This window comes from Neovison vison, chromosome 8, assembly GCF_020171115.1.
Source record: "Neovison vison isolate M4711 chromosome 8, ASM_NN_V1, whole genome shotgun sequence".
In the NCBI taxonomy this organism is placed as follows: domain Eukaryota; kingdom Metazoa; phylum Chordata; class Mammalia; order Carnivora; family Mustelidae; genus Neogale; species Neogale vison.
In genome coordinates, this window is record NC_058098.1 from 67776752 (window position 1) to 67800406 (window position 23655).

Here is a 23655-nt window from a genome sequence, read left to right on the forward strand (position 1 = left end):
CACTGCAACACCAGAGGCTTCTAGCCAACACAGAATGAGCTGAAAGAGAAGCCTGACCTCCTGGACTCCCCTGCCAGGCTGGTGGCAGAGCAACTCACCTACATGGATGCAGTGAGTATCTGGGCCCTCAGGGTAGAAGGGCAGGGCCGGCTTTTCTACTGCTCACAGCTTCCCTATACCTCCCTTTCCCTGATGTGGACTCCTAGGATATGGGGCCAGATCTCAGCTGCATCCCTAACCAACCATGGAAACCCAACAGGGTTTTAATTTATTAAAAAAATTTTTTTTTCAAGATTTTATTTGACAGAGATCCCAAGTAGGCAGTGAGACAGGCAGAGAGAGAGAGGGGGAAGCAGGCTCCCTGCCGAGCATACAGCCCAATGTGGGGCTCGATCCCAGGACCCTGGGATCATGACCTGAGCCGAAGGCAGAGGCTTTAACCCACTGAGCCACCCAGGAGCACCCCAACAGGGTTTTTAAACATGAGCTTTCACTGTCCAGCTGCGGACTGTGGAGACAGACACTGAGAAGGACTGAGGCAGAGGTACCACGTAGATGAGTCAGGAGCGAGAGATCATAAATGGGAAGGCTCTGGGTGAGCAGGAGCCATGTACTGGAAGTGGTACCCTGCCCATTTTGGGCACCACCTGTGTGGTGATGGGAGCAGTGAGCAAATGACTGGACACATCCCTAAGTTCAGCCCTTCTTGAAAGGGAGACTTTTATTGCACTCTGTTCCAGTCCTGTTTGAAGGGTTTTTTTAATATGAGGGACATAGATTTCTTCCATGACAAAGGGTGATAATAGTGGTGTGGTGACACCTGTCTCCAAGGAACTTCTCATCCCTCTATCATGGTGAGCCACTGTCTGGAGTCAGTCGCCAAGAAGGTTTGGATGAATCAAGGACACTGTGATCCACCTCCAAGAGGGACAAGTCTGTAATTGCCATGCTGAGCTGAATTCAGGTAAGACAATTGTACCCTTGTTGTGTGTTCCCAGTTCATAGTAACGTAGTTCTGCAGGTTCTTCTATGGGAGAGAGGGGAGGGCTGTGTCTGAAGGTGAGCTGGAGAGTTCTTGAACCTCCATGAGTGAGATGGAAACCCTGCCCCTAGTCATCCCACAAGTGAACAAAGGGTTGGACGTCATCCAGGTTGAAACCTCCAGCCACCAGTATTCATGCCACCTTTCGGGAAAATTTGTAGTGAGGCCCTTGTAAACGATGGAGAGGGCACACCTGTAGTAACTTCTGTAACAAGTACAGATGTTACCTGCTTGGGGTGAACCACCTTGAAGAAAAAAAGTGTTTGCCCCCCTATCAAGAGTGCTCCGAATTGACTAGAAGGGCATGGGGACTGCAACTGGTGAAAGCATGTTTGAAAAACTCTTTAGGGCTGAAAAAGGCAGAGTGTCCTGAGAATTGCCTCCTCATGAATAGGCTATCTAATTTCCTTGCTTGAGGGAAGACAAGAAATCATCCAGTATTTTCCACATTGAAAATCAAGAAAACACAGAACCTTGGATTGTATTTTCTTGTTGTTGTTAAATCAGTGAACCACCATACAGTACCTCATTAGCTTCTGAGGTAGTGCCCAATTGTTTATCAGTTGGGTATCACCCCTAGTGCTCATCCCATCGCATGTCCTCCTATATGCTCCTGCCCGAATTGTCCCATACCCGCACCCACCTCCCCTCCAGCAACCCTCTGCTTGTTTCTTAGGTATGAGCCTCTAATCCTTTTTCTCCCTCTGGTGGCTTCCCATTCATTTTTCCCTCCCTTCCCCTGTTATTATCAAATGGCTTCATGCATAGGTGGAACTTAAGACCCAGGCAGGGAATCACAGTGGGCTTTCTTTCAGTGATGTTATTTTGTATGTTTTTTTTTTTTTAAAGATTTTATTTATTTATTTGACAGAGAGAAATCACAAGTAGATGGAGAGGCAGGCAGAGAGAGAGAGAGGGAAGCAGGCTCCCTGCTGAGCAGATAGCCCGATGTGGGACTTGATCCCAGGACCCTGAGATCATGACCTGAGCCGAAGGCAGTGGCTTAACCCACTGAGCCACCCAGGCGCCCCGTGTTATTTTGTATGTTTGACTGCATTTCCCTTTTCCTGAGAAATGACCCATTTCAGAGATGTGTCCATTGGTCTGGAGGGATGGGGTTTCTTCACTCTTGCTCAGTGAGTTGGGATCCTGAAGCAGGTGTCAGGAGAACCTCCTCTGTATTACTGTTCCATTGGTGCCATTGCGGGGCCTCCATTTCCTTCTTTGTGTTATCCTACCAACCCCCTTTTTTCTTAAGAGTCTGTTTTCTCTGGATAGAGGTATTCCTACCCTTGCTTCCTTTGGCATCCATTTGCATGACAGATGCTTCCCCTCTGCCTAGTTTACATCTGTGTTTTGGTCTACTGGGTCAGGTGAGATCCCTATTTCAGACAAGTGAGTGGAACATGGGGGTGTCACATGGTCGATGTTGGAGACCAGGGACTTCAGAACCACTTGGACTTAACAGTCTCCTTGGCCAGCAAGTAGAGTGTGGGAATCTCTGGTCAACATATGAACATTTATCCTGGTAAAACTGAACCAATCTCTGCTCCATCAGTCCCCAGCAGGGAGCAGTGGCTACCATGGACCTGACTAAGAGGCTGGGGCCTGGAGGGCTCTGCTGCCTTATCAGGAACTGTGTAAGAAAATGCAGGAAGGCTGGACATCCTAGCTCCTAGGTCAGCATAGATGTGAATAGAGCCAGGCCCAGCGCAGCCCCAAATGTACACCTCCCGGTTTCTTATTTTCCCCAGCAGATCCATAAAGAGCAGGGAAATGGAATCCAGAGATCATAGATAACCATCCCAGGAGGATTCCATTCTTCGTAAAGCATGAAACTGGAGAGCTTAAAGGGAAAATGTGTCCAGAATGTCCTACCTGCCACAATTGGGACTGGATCTCTTTACATGTTTTTCCCCACTTAGTGCTGATGCAATTCCAGAGACTGAACTCGACAACTGTCAGTTCCAAATACTGGGTCCAAACTAACACAAACACAAGCACAAACACCATATCCCAAAGGAAAAAAGACGTAGTCCTCCTTGATTTAGAGGGGAGAAAAACAGCCCCTCTCCTTGGCACCACACATTTCTCTGGAGAGTGTAAGTCATGCTCATGGACTCTCCAGTTCAGTGTTGCCTTCCTGGGAAAGGACCTGCAACCTCTCCATCAAAGGAGTCCTGAGGGCTGTCTCTGCTGTTGGCTCAGATGCCTGACACTGAAATAAACCTGTCCTCTGAGGAAAGAGGATTTGGAGATGCCACCTGTAGGTAGTGAGAAGGGCTGGCCCTTCCTCTACCTGCCATTTTGAAAACCTGATGACTCTAAGATTTTTGGATTCAGAAAGCAATAAGAGAGTCTCTACATGTTGCACAGTACTGTAGGAAGTAGAACCACCAAAGCATACTCGTGGGCTAGAAGAGGAGAAAAATATAAACCATTTAAATATATTAAATGTTGCCACCCCCACAACAAGTCATTAGTTGAGAGGAAGGGGCGTTGTGCAGATGTGGCCCATGCAGCACAAGTACTCCAGCCTCCAAGGGAGAATCCTTGCTCGGCCACTGGGGATGGGTTTAGCCCTGATGTTGGCTGTGGCCAGTTGTCCTGGTGCTTGTATTCTGCTGGCTAGACAGGACGTAGCTAGGGACAGAGAGACACCTGTGTGTTGAATAGCAGCTTGTATTCAGGAGTCCCTCCCAGGGTTTTTTCACAGCTGGTATCTGGCTTCCCAGTAAGGAGGCCTGAGGCTGCCGAGGGAGCCCTAGAAGAAGGATCCCCAGTGGGGCCAGGAGAAAGTGTCTACCCCGACCCTCACCCAGCTCCTGAATGGGCCTCACCTGTCATCCTCGCTGAGCCGCTCCACAGACCAGAACCAGGCCGTGAATGGATGCTGGGGCCCTAGGCAGTAATTCTCTGCCGCCGCCTGGAGCAGCATGGTATCAGTGAGGACTCCTCTCCAGGAGAGAGGCACAGGATGCACACCGAGCCTGGGTTGGGGAAGCTACGGGGCCAGGTGAGGGCTGAGCAGTGGGACAGGGAACCGGTCCTGGGTCTTGGCACACATGGCCATGCTGCTGCATGCAATTACATCTGGTTCCAAACTGTACTCAGAAGCAACTAGAATTAGCCCCTCCTCTGGGATGTTCTACTTGACGCCTTTTCTAGACCCCTACTGACTCACTAGATGGGTCTTCCACTTCTTTCTTAGCATCTTATCCCAGGAAATGTGAGATGGATGGGAGGGGAAGCAATGAAATATTCTTCCCAAGGGCATCTCTGACAGGGGCTGCCTCCCCCTCCCTACAAGAAGTGCCACGTATGCTCACCTTATTCTTTTTGGAGTAGTTGATCTCATTCCCCTATAAAGGAGACAACCATTTTTCCTTAGAAATAGCCCCTGGTCAGGACTAGCACCTTACACACCCCCCTTCTTAGGCTACATATAGGCCAGGACACAGGAGGGGGCCACTGAGACACAAACAATGAGACTGGGGTCTAGGGCAAGCCCTTGGGTCCAGAGAAAGGAAGATTTGTGATCCTTAATAGGGCTCCAGGTCTGCACCCTGCAGCACAACATTCTGGGATGACATAAGGGATCTGCAGAACTCTCAGGCAGGCAGGGGTTTATGGGTTCCTGACCTGTTGTTGATGTGCAGGGTCCTAACTTCACTCTCCACCACAGGCAAGCTCTGAGGAGGAGGCTGGGGCACAATCACACATAATGCATGCAGCTTTGCCTTTAGGAAGCTCTGGTGCTTCACCAGTTGGGCAGCCATCTAGGTGCAGACTCCCTTCCCTCAGCACTGAGTTGGGCAAGAGAACCCTGTTCACATGGGCGGCTGTGAGGCTGTCAGGAGGAGAGGTTTCCTAAGTATGCAGAGCTCAGTGCTCAGTACAAGGACACTCTGCTCCCAGTTCTCTGGACTCTGGTCCCTCCTCCACAGTCCTCAGGCTCACCCACCTCCAGGTAGTCCTCCATTGCAGTATCCAACATCAAGAGGTCAGTGAGGAAAGTGCCAAGCTACAGGATGACACCCTGTGTCATGAGGGGTAGTTTTGGGATGAGTCTCTGCTCTCTGGTGCCCACAGGGGACCTCCCCTGAAAAAGCTTCAGTGTCCTAACCCACCCCACTTTCCCACATGGAAGGGCCTAGGACCTTAGTTGCTTCCCCCCGATTCGCTTTCACCTCACCCTCTCAGAATATCAGACTCCTCTTAATCCCCTCCAGGGCCTGCTTTTTGAAATTCGAAAATCACAGGGTATGGAAAACTGGGCCCCTCCTCAGCTACAAATCCATTTTCTACTAGACTACTTCCTCCTGGTCCCCAGGAAAGCAGACATTGAGGAATTACAGTGACAGGAGGTGGAGCTGGAGTCTTATGTCCCACCTGTCCTGATCTGGAGGCTTCCAGACCTCTCCCCTGACCTTGGAGGCCCTGTCCCTCAGGCACACTCACCTTCTTTGGCAGCCCATGCCGTGCTCTCTGCAGCTTCCTCACCAGGGTGGCAAGTTTATTTGAGGGCCGCTCCTGGAGGGCCAAGGACAAGATCCTTGAGAGCAGAATAGCCTCAGTCCCCTTGCGCCCACCGTCTTTGACTTCAGACCCTAGACTCCGACCTATGTCTGCTGATACTGATGCTCCATTTTCCTGAAGCATGCCACGAGTCCTTCTAGAACAATCTCAGCTCCCCCATTCAGGAGCTTGGAGCCTGGCCTCCCTGAGCCTGTTTTCTCATGGGGAGAAGGGAGAACTCCACCTACCTCCTAGGATCTCCTGAGCACTCAGGATCCTCTTACGATCATCGTTTTTGTGGCCCACAACCGATCCCCACTCCATCTGTGAGCAGAGGCCTGTCCTCTGGGCTGTCCGCATTCATCTGGGTCCCCATGTGGATCATCTCGATGGACACAGAGAGACCTGAAATCTAGCCTAGGGAGGCTGGATGGGCAGCCAGCTTGTCCCAGCCCCAGGGGGAATTTTCAGCCCAGGCTGTCACCACATTCATGCCAAAGGCTTCTGCTCCCTGAGGAATGCTTCGGGCCATTCCCTCCTTCATCCGTGCCTCCTCACAGCCCTCCTGTCCTTCTAGCCCTGCACCTTCCGTGCTACCTTGATGAGTAGTTCCCTGCCCTGGGGGTTGTCTTGTTGGCAGAGCTTTGCGAATGTGTGAAAGCTCTTCCTGAAGAGAGGGAAAGAAGTTAGGCTCAAGGGAGGCATAACGTGGCAGGGTAGAGTGCGAGTCCCTTTTCTTGGAGAACCCCCACATGTCTGACAGACTGGCTGAGGGTTTGCTCTGGGTTGCTCTGAGCACTGAGGTCTTTGTAGGACATGGGAGGAAGTTCTCCTGGGCATCCTCCTGGGCGTCCATCTGGGCGTCCCTTCCCAGCTTAATTGAACAGCTCAGTTTGGGGGGCGGGGTTCTGGTTGAACCATGGGCAGAGAGTTCAGTGGCTGCCAAGTCACCACGTGGGAATATGGAATTCAGCTCAGCCCAGGGTGGCGCATGGAGGAAATTGGATTTCTCAAGCAGGAGGCATGGGGGCCTGTTTCCCAGGAAGGCTGAGAGAAGTAGCCCCAGGCCCAGGTCCTTTGGTGAGGATTTGCTGCCTCCCAGGAGGTCCAAGCTGACTGAGGAGGAAAAGGACAGGCCTTTTGGGAGGTCCCGCCTCCACCCTGGTCCCTCCCTGGAGAGAAGCCTACTCACCTGGAAACTCTGTCCCATGTCCTCTTCAGGCAGCGAATGGAGACACTCTGCAGAGCTGCGAGGATGGCATGCAGGGAGGAGTAGTTCCTCCCAGGATCTGACAGGCCTGGGGGAGGGAAGAGAAGGAGCTGTCAGTGGGAGAGCAGGAGCCCTAGATGCTCGATAGCTTCAGTGCCCCCATCAGTTTACGGCTCCCCCCTACCCCGATGAAGCTGATGTCCAGGGAGCTGAAGAAGGGCACAGGTCAGCCCTAAACAGCAACACTGCTGGCAAGAGGGAGGATGTCCCTCACGGCAAAGGAGGAGTCACGTAGAAACTGAGCGTCCTAAAGTTCGCTACTATTCTTCATAATCTTTATCAACCAATTGCTGTAACCTCTCTTTATTCAAATTAGGCATATTTTACATAAATGACAGGATTCAGTCTCTACCTCTCTTTCTCTTTGCTTTTACTCCTCTTTTTAATTTGTTAGTTCCTAATTTAAGGCTCTGTATATAATAACTATTCAATAATTCTTTGAAAATAATCTTTGTAATTGAAATTCATACCACATTCAGAAGTACCATTAATCTATTTACAGGAGGGAAGCATGACCATTGGGTTTAATGAGTTGCCCTAAGTCAGAAATTAAGTCTGTCTTTGAGATTTCAAGTGCATTACAATATTTTCACTGAGCCAAGTTTTTAATAGTGCTATCTGCTGAGAAACAGATGATCATTTGTGAACTCAGAGGCATTTATTAATGTGTCTGCTTGCTTTCCTCTCCCTCATAAGTAATGATATCAGTAAGTAGTCACATTTGTGAATATTCACTCATGCCCTCTATTTAATCATATGGAAGCCCTTTCTCAATTAAAAGCAAATGATCTACCATCTCTGTTTGTCTTATAGTGGGGTCCAGACTGCTTGCCAGGATGCCAGGGCCTTCAGTCTTGGGACTTGGCAGGTCTGGTGAAGGTGAGGAGTGAGGAATGGAGGTGGACACAGTTGGAGGGAAGAATGTTTACACAACTTCCCTGGAGAGTCCCTCTCTCCCTGATGCAGAATCCCCATCGAAATCTGGGGAACTTAACCTGAAAAATCTGCATGTGCTGGGAGGAGTGTGTTCTCAGGAGTGGATGTTGGTGTTTCTCAAGCAAAGTTTTCCTAAATCTGGCCACTGCAGAGTGTGGAGCTTGCCTGTTGACTCACACCTACTCAACTGTATTATCAGGTCGTGACACCCCAATTACAATAACACACAGTGGGTTTCTCCATGAAGGACTGTATCTAACACTGCTTCAGGTCCTCCAGGCCTCACCTGTTTCTTGGTCCAGCCACTGCAGACTCCAACTTCCTTTTCACAGGTACAATTCAGTAATGTTCAAGACTGGCCTTATTAAATGTCACTTGATCCCAATTCAGCAATAAGCACTACCAACAAACCTATGAAAGCAATGGGGTTATCCATCCATTTCCTCACATATAATCCTTTTCATACCACTTCCACTCCTTTTTAATTGAGAGGATCATAACAGAGCCTCACAAAAACCTGCTTCAGCACACCCCAGGAAACACCAAAGGAAGGGGGAAAGATCCTTATCCCACTCGGGAGCCCCAGTGGAAACCCTCAAAAGGAATAATGAGCTCAGTGTGATTCTTCCCTAGTAGCGAATGACCCCCCAATCCTTCCTATCCCTCCATCCCTCCTGCTGCCAACCCCCGCCCCACCCAGAGAACTAAGAGCCTTCCCAGCCCTGCCTACACATCCAAGTATAAATGAAGATGGTATCATTTACTAGCTTACACAAATTCCCTAGACAATGGCATGAAATCATGAAAGCAGGATGCTCAAGATTACAGACTTATACAGAAAAAGGGGAAATAAACATTCAAGGTGAACTTGACAACTTAAATAAAACAGAATTTTATAAGTAGTACAGTGAGAACAAGGAAAATAAACTGGTCAGACATAAGACAGAAAACACTGACAAGGATAAATGTCATTAGTGATGCACTGTTACTTAAAAGCTAATATGACTCTGGTGATTTTACCTTCTAACAACTGCCTTGGTCCCTGTCCTCTTTCCCTCTTGGGATAGTTTGTAAAAATGCCACAAATTCTTCTTTAGTTGAAGCCACACCTTTGGATGACACAGACCCACAAATGATTTGGGGCAGCCAGTCCTTAGAAATATGACCCAGTTACGGCTGAAGAACCTCAGGCAGTCTCTGCTCTAAGGGATACAAGGAAACTCCTGGAGCAGAGCTGGACCAAACCCATCATGAAGCCCACCCCAAGCAACCAGCAGCCAGAGACAGAACCACCCCAACCAATGGAGACAGGTGAGGAAGAAAAATAGACACTTGTTGCCATAAGGCCTATGTAAGTCATGGGGTTTGGGAGGAGCTGTTTTTCAACATTACTGTGGAAATGTTGACGGGGAAGAAGAAACTCACCCCAAGGAGCTTCACCAGCCATGAAGGTCAGCAAGCCCATAAAGAGATGACCTCAAGGATAACATAGTAATGAAAAGCAGAAAAAAATGGATCTGAATAACAGACGCTGCCCACTGATACAAACTTTCTGTCAACAATAATCCATGCTAATCAGGGTGCAGGCAAGACTCCTTTTCCTGACACTGGCCAGTAGATTTTAGAACTTCCTGTGTGTGCAGTATACTGTGCCAAGGGCAGATGCACGACCTGGAGCTTCATACCTGGTAAGGAGGTAAAATCCACACAGGGAAGCCCTTTTGAGACTCAGCAAGTAATCATATCATAAGACAGCAGGTATGCTGATTGTGCATCAATGGTAAATCAACACTTTTATCATCATCATTATTATGAAAGAGAAATATACATTTGAAAAATGCACCTATTTACAGAACTAAAAATGTCCCTTGTACAGATTATATGCAAATACAAAATCCTAGTGTGGATGAAATACTAACTACCTAGCAGATGAAAGGTTCAGCTCAGTCCATCAGTGCTGTGAAAGGAGATGTGATCAAGGACATGGTGGGATAAGGCTGGTGGAAAAGGGGGAATCAGGAGTCGGGACTAGCCATCCCCTAAAGTCAGCTTGCATGGAAGGACACCTGGCATGACACACCACCTAATATGCCACCATGTAAAATTATTTCTAGTAAGTTCCGGAAAGCATTAAGAACTCAAAGAGAAAAGTCCAGAAGAGTCTGGAACAGAAAAGAGCCCAGACTTTTCCAAGAGAAAAGTCTGCAAGCACACTTTTTCTGATGCCATGGAGACTTCAAATTTCAGAAAAACTCTCTCAAGTGCCATGTTTTCCATCCACATCCACTTTTAGGTATTAACATCCTGGACATATTTGACATGGAATTATTCCTGGAGTCATCCAAAAGTGAAGCAATAATGGACTGAATATAACCCTTACTGCGCCCCAGGGCAACATAAGGATATGTTCTCCTTTCTCCTGCCCAAAACCCAGCCCCTATTCCTCACCTCCCCACAAGATGCCTGACGCCAGAATCAATAAATAGACAACCATTAGACTACGCACACAGCAGGGATGTCCCCTCTGGTCTTCTACTGGTTTCCATCCATGTTCCTAGAAATCCAAGCTTCCCACATGACCAACATTTCTGACTATCACTTCCTTATGGCTCTGGGTATCACTTACTCTCACCCCAGCTTCCTAACCACAACCTGTCCATGCCCTAGATCCAATAAAGCTCACCAAATCCCCTCTCCTGCACCACATCTCTTCTGGCTCCACCTAAAACATGGAGTTCCTTGAGGGGACTCCTTCCCTGTAGACTGCCAGGTAAGTCTTTCATTATTCCTACACCACATACTGCCAGGCCCAAGATGAGGTCGGCATCCTCCCTGCTCCACACTGCAATATCCAGATCATGGCAGTGCTTCCCCTCACGCACACCAGTGCTTCTTTGCTAGTCATACAACCAGTCTGCTTGCCAACTAGCCCATCCACCTGAGCTGCACACAGTTTTTCGCTCATCCCAGCATACTCTCAGAAGATTTCAGGGCCTGGCTCACTCTTTCTCTTGTAACTAGCACTGATTTCAGCATTTCCAAAGGTCATGCCTGACTCCCACACTTCAAGGAGGCTGTCCTCCACCCCCTGTCCCATGATGCAGGCATGCCCAAACCACAGCCTAGACCCAGGCACTGCTTTTCACCTCCCCACATCTGGGGGTCCTGCCACCTGCCATTTCCCCTAACTCCAGCAACTCTTCAACCCTACCAGGTCCTTGAACCCAAAGACCCCACCATCTGGTCACTATCTATATAGGCTCAAGTCTTCCCTTCTTTTTTTCTACTATTTGGTTTCCACAGCCCACCTTTTAAATCAGCCCTTGCACATTGACCCCCAATGCCCTTCTTTTCCTATTTCTATATTCACTCAAGAGAACCCCAGTCTCAATTTCAGTCTTGAATCAATTCAATGTACCTATGTGCACACAGACCATGTGCTAGACATAAAAAGGCATTTAAAAATTGTTTTAAATATTGAATGCATATGTGAAAGAATAAGCTTCATAAATATGTAACTTGTGATATATAATAAAAAGCAAAACCAAGAACACTTTAAATCCACCCACCCAGGGGCGCCTGGGTGGCTCAGTGGGTTAAAGCCTCTGCCTTCGGCTCAGGTTATGATCCCAGGGTCCTGGGATTGAGCCCCACATCGGGCTCTCGTCTCCGCAGAGAGCCTGCTTCCTCCTCTCTCTCCTTGCCTGCCTCTCTTGCCTACTTGTAATCTCTGTCTGTCAAATAAATAAATAAAATCTTTAAAAAAAAAATCCACCCACCCAACCAAGCATCCAAGCCAATCAGGCTTTTGTCCCACCATTCCAGTGACCCCCATCCACACTGTTCTTCCAATTTACAGTCCTCTCCAGGGCCAACAGCAGATACACATGTGCCTGTATGCCCAAGCACAACCAGGCTGGCCCAAAAGAAGGAAAAGGCCACTAGAACCCTGGCATAATGATTTTGAAGCATACTGGGGCCTAAACTATATATATATATTCCTCCTTGCAAAAGGTGAACCAAACTCCTCTTTTAGCTTTGATGGTAGCTTTGTTTCTTGCATCCATTACAGCCTGTTGTATAAACCAATTAGAGTGCAAAATTTTAAATTCTTCCCTAAAAATATACACATATCCAAAATCTTACCATGATTGATAATTTACTTCCATAGATATTTTCCACACCATTTAAACTAAAAAGTAACAGTGGCCTAGAGAGAAACTGTTGGTTTCCCTCCAGCCCCTCACCCCACCCATTCCCACAGTGAGACCTTTCCTCTTCCCAACAGAGCTCCAATCTGCACAGGGCTCATCCTCCCCCAACAAAGTCATGTCCTTTCAGGAGGATGGCCTGATGCTGCTGAGCCAATTATAGTGCCAACATACCGCTTGCCAGTGATAGGTTTAGGCTCAAGCCTGTGACATAACACTTCAGTAAGAAATGGGAAGAATTATGATGGAGATGTCTGGAAAAGATTCATTGTTTTTAAAGAGACACAAAGAAGAATTTCTTCTGTTTCTGCCTCTGGATGTTGTTCTTTCTGGGTGCAATGCTTGTAAGGGCTGCAGGCATTTTGCCACCTTGAAGACAAGACTGCCACACTGAGGACACTAAGGATGGCAGGCAGGGAGGCAGAGCAGGTCTGAGCTGTTAACGTCACAGAACTGCTGAATGAATTAGCTGTCTCAGGGCTCATCCTAGCTTGGGGCTGCTTTTATAGGAGGAAAAAAAAAATCCTTATCATTTGCATTTTGGTTTTCTGTTACCTTCATCCAAAAACATCCTTGTAAACATCGAATAAAACCTGACAGTTGAACAGGAAACAATTATCAGTTATGGCCGAAGAAGTTGTAAAAGATAGCCATCCTACAAAAATGGATTATTTTCATATCTTTATATTTAGAAGGTAAACTAGAAGTAGAAAATAAAATCTTACAAGTCAGGAAGATATTAATCCTTTGTTATCCAGGACTGGCAATCCACATGTAAAAGTCATTCTATATAAAAATGGAACCCAATTACCTAGTGCTAAAGTTTTAAAAAGTAGAGCTGCTTTATTTAAATATTTTGACATACATTTCTCAAATGTAGGATCCTAACATGTTCTTTTTAACTAATAGGGAGTACCAATATAACACACAACATAAATATACACCAATGATATACAATGTTTAAGTCAAATGTGCTTCATATACATTTTAATATATCTATACCTTCAGTAGGATCAAGTTTCATCACACTTTTAAGTCAATGCAAAATTGCCTCTATTTCTCTTGATCTGAATTGGGGCTAGCCTTTATTACAGTCAAAACCACTCATCAGGGAGTCACTGATAGAAATAAAACAACAGATAAAGCAGGAGCTAGCTGGTAACCTCTACCCGCACCCATCTCCAACAACTAAGGAAGTAGAAAAATGATGATGAGGGCAGAGAGAGCCATCTTACTTACGTCAAATAATTAGTAATAATTATAGTAATGGCTTACAAAAGAGCTTTGATTATATTAACTTAATTAAACCTCTAGTAGCCATAGGAAGCAGGTACCATCCTTATGGTGAAGTGGAAGGTCAGAGAGGTTAGGTTAGACTCGAACCCAAGCAGTCAGGCTCCCACACTGCTCTGCCATATCAACATTAACAGGAATTGATTGAGGAGGTACAGGGAAGTATAACTCGAAAATGATTTTTTTTTAAAGATTTTATTGATTCATCTGAGAGAGAGAGAAAATATGAGAGAGAGAGAGAGACAGAGACAGAGACAGAGAGTCAGAAAATAGGAGTGGGGAAGGGGAAGAGGGAGAGAGAGAGGGGGGAAGAAGACTCCCTGCTGAGCAGGGAGCCAGACACTGGGCTGAATCCCAGGACTCTGAGATCATGAACTGAGCTGAAGTCAGATGCTTAACCAACTGAGCCACCCAGGTGCCTCAAAAACATGATTTTAAAAAAAAATCATAATGATCTGGTAGAAGTCACAGAACTAAAGAGTTGCTATATCTAAAAGTGGACCGACCCAGACGTTGGTTTATTTAGGACACCAAAGTCAGCTTGCACGTGGAATGACCTTCCTTCTGGACAGGTTACAAAGGTGCTCTTTCCCCAAAGTACCTCAGCAAAGGCTGAAATGACCTTCCCCAAAGGCTTCTCTTTACCTCTGGAAATCCATCACAATGTCCCCCAACCTGCCAGCAGCTACAAACACAGCCCACTGTATTCATTACAAAAAGCCAAAGGCCTCTGGTCACCAGGCAGCCTCTTCTCATTCCCAAGCTTCAATCTGCTAGCAGCATGGGAAAGGCAGAAACCCGCAATCTGAGGAATGGGTGGCAGATCATTTGTTATAGGAGTCTAGCGGAACATAAGAAAGCCATTTAAGTATTATATAAGTCTTCACTTACTGATGTGGAAAAATGGCCAAGAAATGTTAAGCAAAAAAATATACACTATGAAGTATTATGCCTCCATCAGAAAGGATGAATACCCAACTTTTGTAGCAACATGGATGGGACTGGAAGAGATTATGCTGAGTGAAATAAGTCAAGCAGAGAGAGTCAATCATCCTATGGTTTCACTTATTTGTGGAGCATAACAAATAGCATGGAGAACAAGGGGAGATGGAGAGGAGAAGGGAGTTGAGGGAAACTGGAAGGGGAGGTGAACCATGAGAGACTATGGACTCTGAAAAACAATCTGAGGGAAGGAGGGGGTGGGAGGTTGGGGGAACAAGGTGGTGCATATTAGAGAGGGCACGGATTGCATGGAGCACTGGGTGCGGTGCAAAAACAATGAATACCGTTAACACTGAAAAGAAATAAAAAAATAAAAGCAGTCTAGGGTTAGACTCTGCCTAATGACCATTCAGGTAAAACTGTGTTTCTGTGTGCTACGCACCCAAGACAGACACAGACAAACGGGGAGATACAGAGAGAGAAGAGGATGCACAAAAGCAAGGGCAAGCATAGAAAACATGCTTACCAAAACTGGAACATGGACATTAGGAGATCGCAGAATTTGAAGAGCTTTCTCATATTTCAATTATTTTTTTGCTCATTTGTATCATTCCAATGTTTACAATGAGTACATTAAATTTCATAGCCAAAACAACTATGCACAACAACATGGATGGATCTTGAAGGCTTTATGCTAAATAAAACAAGTCAGATAGAGAAAGACAAATATGTACTCAATGATCTCACCTGTACATGGAGTAGAAAGAAAGAAAGAAAGAAAGAAACTGACTGATGCATTGGAAGAGAAATCAGACTTGCTGTTACCAGAGAGGGGAAGTAGGGTGGGAGCGGGAACTAATGGAAGGGGAAAAAAAAAAGAGCCGCTAGAGTGTTTTGGAGAGAACTTTTTTTCAGACATTTTTCAAAGCCTAATTCCTATAACAAAGGAAAGAACAACTCAGCAAACACAACACCAAACTATAATGTTCTCCGAACCTGTCTTACTCTTTAAAACTGAAGTACATTCAAGACCCACACAATATATTAAATAGTATTTTCACCAACACCAAAGCAAATAACTTAAATTTCTTCTGTCCAACACTGTAATAGAACTGTTACAACACATATGTTGTAGATAATACCTTGTAATGGCCTGTTGGTATCTTTAGGGAAAGCTGTGTTTCTCTAATTGTCATTTACCAAAAAGTGCAGAAAAATAACAGAGCCAGGCAAAAAGAAATTATCTCTGCCCAGCCACTCAATAACTTGCACTGACCCAGGGTCAAGCACATGTGTGACACCCCTGAATGGAAAAGATGATGACATTACCAATCATGACAAGTTCATATACAAGACCTGGTGGCCTTAGCACACATTCAGTCATGTTTCTTCGTTCTGTGTAAACCTGGCACCAACAAGCAACTTCCAGAATACAATCTCCATCAGGTATTCCATCGGCTAGCAATAATGGCTTATAAAAATGAGGTCTTTTCAGGCTATACTGAAAAGAGAGATCAAGAGTCAGAGATCAAGACTCCCTCAGGTCTTTGCATTAAGAAACACAATATAAAGTACAAATGGGGCCCTAATTTAGCAGGTTCCTGAAATGAAGCCAAGCATTGGCTTCTATTGGCAATCATCTCTATAGATAAATTAATATTACCCTGACCAATCAATATTTTCCTGCGCTCATTCTTTTATAGCAGCTGGAAGATCTATCTCCATTTTTTGTCAACATCAGGGGTATTTTTTTGAGGGAGAGAGAGAGAGAGAGAGCCAAAGAGAGGAGGGGAGCGGGAGCAGAAGCAGAGGGAGAGGGGGAGACAGAAACTTTTGCAGGTTCCATACGCAGCATGGAGCCTGACACAGGGCTCAATCTCACAACCCTAAAATCATGACCTAAGCCAAAATCAAGAGTCAGATGCTTCAGTGACTGAGCCACCCAGACATGCCAGGGGTACTATCTAATATATTGGCTTCTTGCCTCTTATTGATATTTGGGGTAACATAGCAAGCCCGCCTCCATACTATTACAAGCCTGGGCTGCTGTGTGGGCCCTGTTACAAGGCCCACGGCAGTCTAGCTTTCCTGTCCCATGGGCTGCAGCCAGCCTGTCTTCTCATCACTGCTCACGCCACAGTAAGGACAGACACAGACCATGTGTGCCCACCTTCTGCAAAACCTGCTCCTGCTATGGATTCCATGGCTACTCACTTCTCTTCTCCAGCACCACTTTTTTCCCTTACCTCTTTCCTTTTCTGTCTCCAGTCACTGCTCAGTATTGGCGCCAAGGATCAGACTTTTTATAAAGCAAGTCAAAAGAAAAGAAAGGCGTTCTTTACAAAGAAAGATCCTGAAGGTCAACTCAGGTCACTCCCCTGCTCATTCACCCCCTGGGGCTTCCCATCTCACCCTTCAAAAAAAATAAAATAAAATAAACCCAAGTCCTCAGTGAGACCTACAAGCCCCACCTGGTCCTACCCTTTCCTCGTCCACCCCCAACTCCTCCAACTCTATTGACTTCCCTTAGATTATCAAGCGTATTGATGACTCAGTCTTTACATTTACAGTTCCCTCTGTTTGGAACATTACTCCCATAAATACTCCCAAACTGTACCCTGCTCAATCCAGTTCTTGACACTAAACCCCTCTTCAGGGAGGCCTTCCCTGACCCTGCTATCTAGACCAGCATACACACTCCCCAATCAAGCTTCATTTTCCTATAATCATTACCTGAAACTATACACTTGTTATTTGTTTATTGTCCATCTGCCCCAATAGACTGAAAATCTCATGAAACTGGAGCTTCATTTGGCCCACAGCAAGCCCTCAGTATCTACTTGCAGAACGACTTCAAAAAAGTGTATACTATCTAACATAGAGCTCAAAGAGTGGGAAATCCATTTATTAAAAGGGAAACCCTTACTTCCCTCCAATTAGATAAATCCCCCACTATAACTCCCACAGGTTTAAGTAAAATTTTATAAAATGTCATGTAAGGTTTTCTCAGTGACCTAGGATTATCAACACAAAAGTCAATGCTCTCTTGATACACATGGGCATGAGCAGAGATATGAACAGTACTGTTTTATGTGGGAATGTATCAGAATGCCTTTCCAGAACTACTTTCTCAGAGCCAGAATGAGATTCAGTCTCTAGGAACAGGGCAAATAATATGCAGGCCAGCTAATCAGAGTATACCATCTCCTACAGGAACAGGTCCATGACCCATGGAAAGCCAATCAGTGTGGTCTCAAGACCTGGAGCCCAGAGGGGCCACACTCTCCTCAATGGTCACTAGCTTTCAGGGACCATCTCTCCTGCACCTGGCAGAGACAGCCTGACAATGAGACGGAAGCACAGAAAAGAAACAAACACAGAGCCAAGAGTGGAAAGGAATAATTTTCACCAACAGGGAGGTCAACAAAGAGAGTGGATGTGAGAATGGGTGGGTGTTCTGGACTCCACTTACATCCCTGTCAACAGTCATACATACTTAAAGCCAAATGTACCCCTGGAATAGTCGTGTGTATCATTAAATCCCCTCCTTTTGAAGTCAGACTTTCTGCCACTTACAACCAAGAATCTTGACTCATACAAATATGCTCAACATATACAGCTAACCCTTGAACAATGCAGGGACTAGGGGTGACTACTCCCTCCATTTAACTTTTGACTCCCCAAAATCTTAACTCATAACAGCCTGTTGACCAGAAGCCTCACTGATAACATAAACAATTAACACATATTTTGTATACATGTAATATGCACATGGTATGCTGTATTCTTACACTAAAGTAAGCTAGAGAAAAGAAAATGTTATTAAGAAAATCATAAGGAAAATAAAATACATTTACATTTCTGTAGTGTTATTATAAAAAAAATAACAGAAAAGTGGACCCATGCAGTTGAAACCCACTATTCAAGGGTCAACTGTACTATCACTCAGGTGGAACAGAATGATTTTAAAAAGAAAAAAAAATCCCCCAACTGGTTAAACACACACACAAGTAATTGCCAGGGCTGGAGGGAGGAAAGAACAGAGACTGCTTCATGGGTACAGGGTTTTCTGTTGGAGTGATGAAAGTGTTCTGGAACTAGATAGAGGTTTGATGATTGCACAGTACTGTAAATGTTCTAAAGCCAGTGAATTATTCACGTTAAAATGATTAATTTTATATTATGTGAAATTTACCTCAATAAACAAAACTTTAATTGTGAAAACAATGCTGCAATGCATTTTTAATCACCTTTAAGTGTACCTGTCATCATTTCCTAGAAAAGGAAATTAAGCTAAATGATATATACATTTTTAGCATATTAGCACATACAAACAAATTACTTTCCAGAGAGATCATACCAAATTAGAATTCTATCAAAGGTATACTGGAAAGAAAAGACAGATAACCAAGAGGAATCATTAAGGGAAAAAACACACACCAGGCACCTTGGTGGTTCAGTGGGTTAAGCCTCTGCTTAGGTCATAACCTCAGGGCCCACAATCAAGCTCTGCATCTGGCTTTCTGCTCAGCAGGGAGACTGCTTCCCTCCTCTCTCAGCTTGCCTCTCTGCCTACTTGTGATCTCTATTTCTCTCTCTCTGTCAAATAAATAAAAAGTCTTAAGGGGTGCCTGGGTGGTTCAGTGGGTTAAAGCCTTTGCCTTCAGCTCAGGTCATGATCCCAGAGTCCTGGGATCTAGCCCCACATCTGGCTCTCTGCTCAGCAGGGAGCCTGCTTCCCTTCCTCTCTCTCTCTGCCTTCCTCTCTGTGTACTTGTGATCTCTTTCTGTCAAATAAATAACTCTTTAAAAAAAAAAGTCTTAACACACACAAACATCAGCAACTTTGCTAAAATAATAGGTAAATACATTCTTATTTGTAAGTTTATATATCCTAGAGAACTGAAGTGACATTTAAAACACTGGCTCTTATCATTTCTTCATTTGTGACATATAAATGTATAATTTAAACATTTGTTCTAATTTTTCCTGTTGATATATAGGTGCTCTCTATGTACTGAGGATATAACTATATCCTGTCCTATAAATTTCAAATATTTTTCCAGTTCATTCTTTACTTTTCACTTCAGTTAAAATGATGTGTCTGCTTGTGCACATACTTATTTTAGGCACAGAAGGAGAGTATCAGAACCATTCTCTCCAAAATAAACAGCTGCAATATGACACACGCGCACATGCGCGCGCACACACACACACTCACAAGATATTATTTTACCTCTAACCCAAAGTTCAGTATAAGCTCTACTACAACAAGCCTAAATAAACCAAACACATCCTTCTCTTATCAGACATAAAATCCATGGAAAATGGAGGTTTACACTGTTTGTTCAAGAAATACGACCGTATAGAAATAAAACACGTTAATCCCTTTCAGAAGTTGTAAAGAAGCAACATATGTCACTGTTCCCCTCTCTTCCATGCTGTCTTAAAAATACTACCAAAGATCTCATTAAAAGAATTATTCCTAGTTAGAACCAGTCCTTTTGGAAGGACAGTGACTCCGTTTCAGTTGCTGTATATTTAAAATTTTACAATAGCGTCTCTGCAATTTGGTTTCCATGAAAGAAGCCTCACCCAAGCCTATCCTTCCCAACAGCCCTCTGGTCTGGCTGCCCCTCTCCTCTGACCTCTTTGCCCAACCTCTTCTCCCTTTTGTCCACACTTTGTCCTCTCTTACAGCTCTTCTCCTTGGGGTTAGAGGGGTGGGTGTGATAATGAGTGCATGTACACAAGGGAGAAGGTCAGGGGACTCTTTCAGGAGACCTTAATTCTCAGTCTCAAATCACTACTTTAATGATGGGAACACTGGCTTGCGAAAACAATCATTGGGGCAGGAAGGCTTTTAGAAATTTTTCAAAATATCAAGTAGCTGTTACTCTCCCAGAGACTTACACCCACCTATTTGGAAATCACGTTTTGGGGTTTGCTTTTTAAATAGTTGTTAATTCTAGACTTGGATTGTAAGCTCTGGCAACCCCAACACTGGGTATAGCAACTAGAACATACTCTGTCTGAATAAAAAATACCTGCTAAATGAACAACAGGACCATGGAGCCAGCTGCCTCGATTCAAACCCTGCCTCTGTCACTTACCAGCTATGTCACCCTGGACAAGATTCTTAACCTCTCTGGATCTCATCCGTAAAATGAGGAGAATATTACCTACCTTATTTGGAGGATTACCTGAATTAATTCACGTAAAAGTATTTCTGGCAGTGTTGGGCACATGGAAAGTGCTGACTAAATGCTAATTATTATGATTACAAATAAAGAAGTATGTTACCAAAACGAATCAGATGAACAAGAAGCTCGTCATGTTCCCAGTGTATTTATCATCTAGGAGGAGACATCCAGCAGAAACAAAGCCAAAGGCCATAAATGCAAACACAAAGTTCAAAATGCCATGGGAATTCTGAGGAAATATCATCTCAGGGCAGAGGGATAAAGAAAGTTGATGTGGAAAATGTAGTGTCCTCACGCTGTCTCCTGAAAGGGTTTTAGATGGTAGGATGGACACCTCTGGGGAAAGGGATAGTGTGTCAGTTTGGGCTCCCTGAGAAGGAGACACCAAGACAGCATTACACCTGTAGGAGATTTATTAGGGGAACTGGCTGTGAAGGGGAAAAGGGAGAGACCTGAGAAGGCATGGGGAGGTTGAACCACAATGCAGGTCTGACCCTCTGTGAAGGAGACAGGGAAGGAAGGAGGGCTGGAAGGAAGGATTTCAGACTCCCAACTCAGTCTGAAGAGGGTCTTGACCAACCCATTGGGAGTCCTCAAGCCAGAGTCACCCTTCAGAGGCATCTGGATCTTGCATGAGTGGACCACAGTAGTATCCCCACTTGCTCAGTAACTGCAAATAGCCAAAGAGAAGCTAAGCTTTGGCTAAGAAGTGGTGGTGAATCTAGAGGGCAGCATCTGGAGCCATCAGTCAGTCATGATACCCAAAGCAGAGGCCTAAGTGATAGATTCTCATGGTCCCACAGTGGGGCACAGGCAGTGTCACTAGTAACTATTTGTCCTTGAAACCCTGGTTGACGTTCAGTGAATATGTGCCATCACTTAAAATCAAACGCAAGACAATATCATAGGGCTTCTTATCTTTTTAGGCTAAAGCATAGTTGCAATAGTAAAATGAAATATTTACTGTTAAAATGCCTTTCAGATGTGGGTTCAGTTTCTAAAATATTACAAAAGACATAAAAATGGTAATGAAATCTCTCTTTTATAAAAATCACAGTTAAAAACTTGAAATGGCCATTCAGAACTACGTCAGAAACAAAGTTTGACTAAGAATCTGAAAGGTAAGTCCTTTCTGAACTGGTAGCTTCAGGCAGCATATTGATCCAATGAGAATATAAGAAAACACTGCAAAAGGGCAAGGTGCCACACGAATATGTATAATCCCAAGACATCTTATGTGAGGTGAAGTGGCATTCAAGGCAAAAATGGAGAAGATCAAAATTACCCTTAGCCACTAGAGCCACACTCAGCAGGACAGATGGTCCCACAGAGGAGAGGCATGAAGGAAAGGAGACCATTGAGAACACAGCACTTCCCTGGGCCCACCCACTGCACTTGGGGACACATAGTCACTGAGTGGAAGGCCAAACAATATGTGCACCCCTAACTGTCCTTGTTTTACATATATATACATTTCCTGGCTTCAGGCCAATTACTGAATACATAAGTTAAATGCATTTATGAGAGTGTTCCCCCAAAGAACAACAATAATCAGTAACAGGTCTTACTGATTATAGTAGTTCCTTTGTTTTAAGGCATGGGAGAGGGAACAAGACACCCTTAGTCCCTATTACTACACGGGCAAGAAAACTGGCTCAGTAGCCAAGTCTATCTCTTACCTTCACAGAGAAAACAGAAGCCAGGGCAAGAGAGCTCGCTCCACATCTAGGACCCCATTCTAAGTTCCTCCAAGTGGCCTTAGAGGAAGTGATGTCCCTCTTATCAAGCCTGATCTGCTCCACACCCTTCATCCCACTGAAGGCCTCACCTTTGTCCATCATTTGTATTCCCCTTCTCTGCACTGCTTCTTCAATTTTGTTCTTTCACTAGTTCCTTCTTCTACATATATATAAGATCAATTGGCTCAGCTCTTAGAAAAAGCACACCCACACATACCCACCCACCCGCCCATCCTTGACCTGGGATTTCTTCCCTCTCTTTCTGGCATATGAATCTGTATTCTTTCCATTTCAAGACCCAGAACTATGACTCAAGCTAGCTGAAGCAAAAACAGGGTGTTACTGGCACCTGCAACCAAGAAACTCAGAGTTGGAGATGGCACAGACTCAGCCGGACCTCTCAGCTCACAAAGCGTCCACTGCACTCCTCTCACCCTCCATCTCTCTGCCCCACTTCCCTCTCATTATGGATTCCATTTGATGTAGGTTCCCTTCACGCTGGGGAAAGATGAACGCTGGCAGCATATGCTACACCTTCAGGGTCTGCAATCCAAAAGATGGGAGCTCACACTCCCCTGGCACTCATGTTTCAAATCTCAGAAAGTCTGAGAATCTTGGGCCAATCATCAAGGGGGCAAAACTGGATCTGGCCCCTGCCCTCTACTTAGGTCTTCCTGGCTCCCAAGAACTACCACACCACAGGATAAAAGCCAATGGACACTTAACTCCATGGTGGCCACACCATTGCCTTCACACAAGTTCCTCTCTCTGCAATCCCCTCATCCCCAATCTGTCCCCTGGGAAAACTCCATATTCATCACTCCAAATCCACCTCAGACCGCATCTCCCTCAGGAAGCATTGGCAACCTCTCCAAGAGGCATAGGTTCTGGGATTCTGCCCTATGAATATCTGAATACACAGCCCTCCCGAGCAGATAGACAGACAGACAGAGACACACACACTCACTCATACACTCATGAGAAAATGTGTATGGAACTGAAATTTCTTTTAAATCTGAAGACAGCATAGTTGTCTACTACTTTTATATATTACAGTACAATAACATATTCCTCCTTTAAAAAAACTTAAAGGTTGATATCCAGGATCTATAATGAACTCCTCAAACTCAACACACACAAAACAGACAATCATATCAAAAAATGGGCAGAAGATATGGACAGACACTTCTCCAATAAAGACATACAAATGGCTATCAGACACATGAAAAAATGTTCATCATCACTAGCCATCAGGGAGATTCACATTAAAACTACATTGAGATATCACCTTACATCAGTTAGAATGGCCAAAATTAGCAAGACAGGAAACAACATGTGTTGGAGAAGATGTGGAGAAAGTGGAACCCTCTTCCACTATTGGTGGGAATGCAAGTTGGTGCAGCCTCTTTGGAGAACAGTGTGGAGATTCCTCAAGAAATTAAAAACAGAACTTCCCTATGACCCTGCAATTGCACTCCTGGGTATTTACCCCAAAGATACA

The 23655-nt window shown here is 45.1% G+C and overlaps 1 protein-coding gene across 1 annotated transcript in view; it reads right to left on the reverse strand.

The window, feature by feature from the left end:
- Positions 1-2005: 2005 nt before the first annotated feature.
- LOC122915419 overlaps positions 2006-23655 on the reverse strand; it is a 31765-nt gene continuing 10115 nt past the window's right edge. Inside the window, exons 3-7 of the mRNA XM_044262220.1 lie at positions 6753-6858; positions 5504-5575; positions 4372-4404; positions 3883-4046; positions 2006-3456 (exon numbers count right to left, since the gene is read on the reverse strand). Of these exons, the coding sequence (XP_044118155.1) occupies positions 3156-3456; positions 3883-4046; positions 4372-4404; positions 5504-5575; positions 6753-6858 (676 nt within the window). The 3' untranslated portion in view covers positions 2006-3155. The remainder of the gene's footprint in view (positions 3457-3882; positions 4047-4371; positions 4405-5503; positions 5576-6752; positions 6859-23655) is intronic.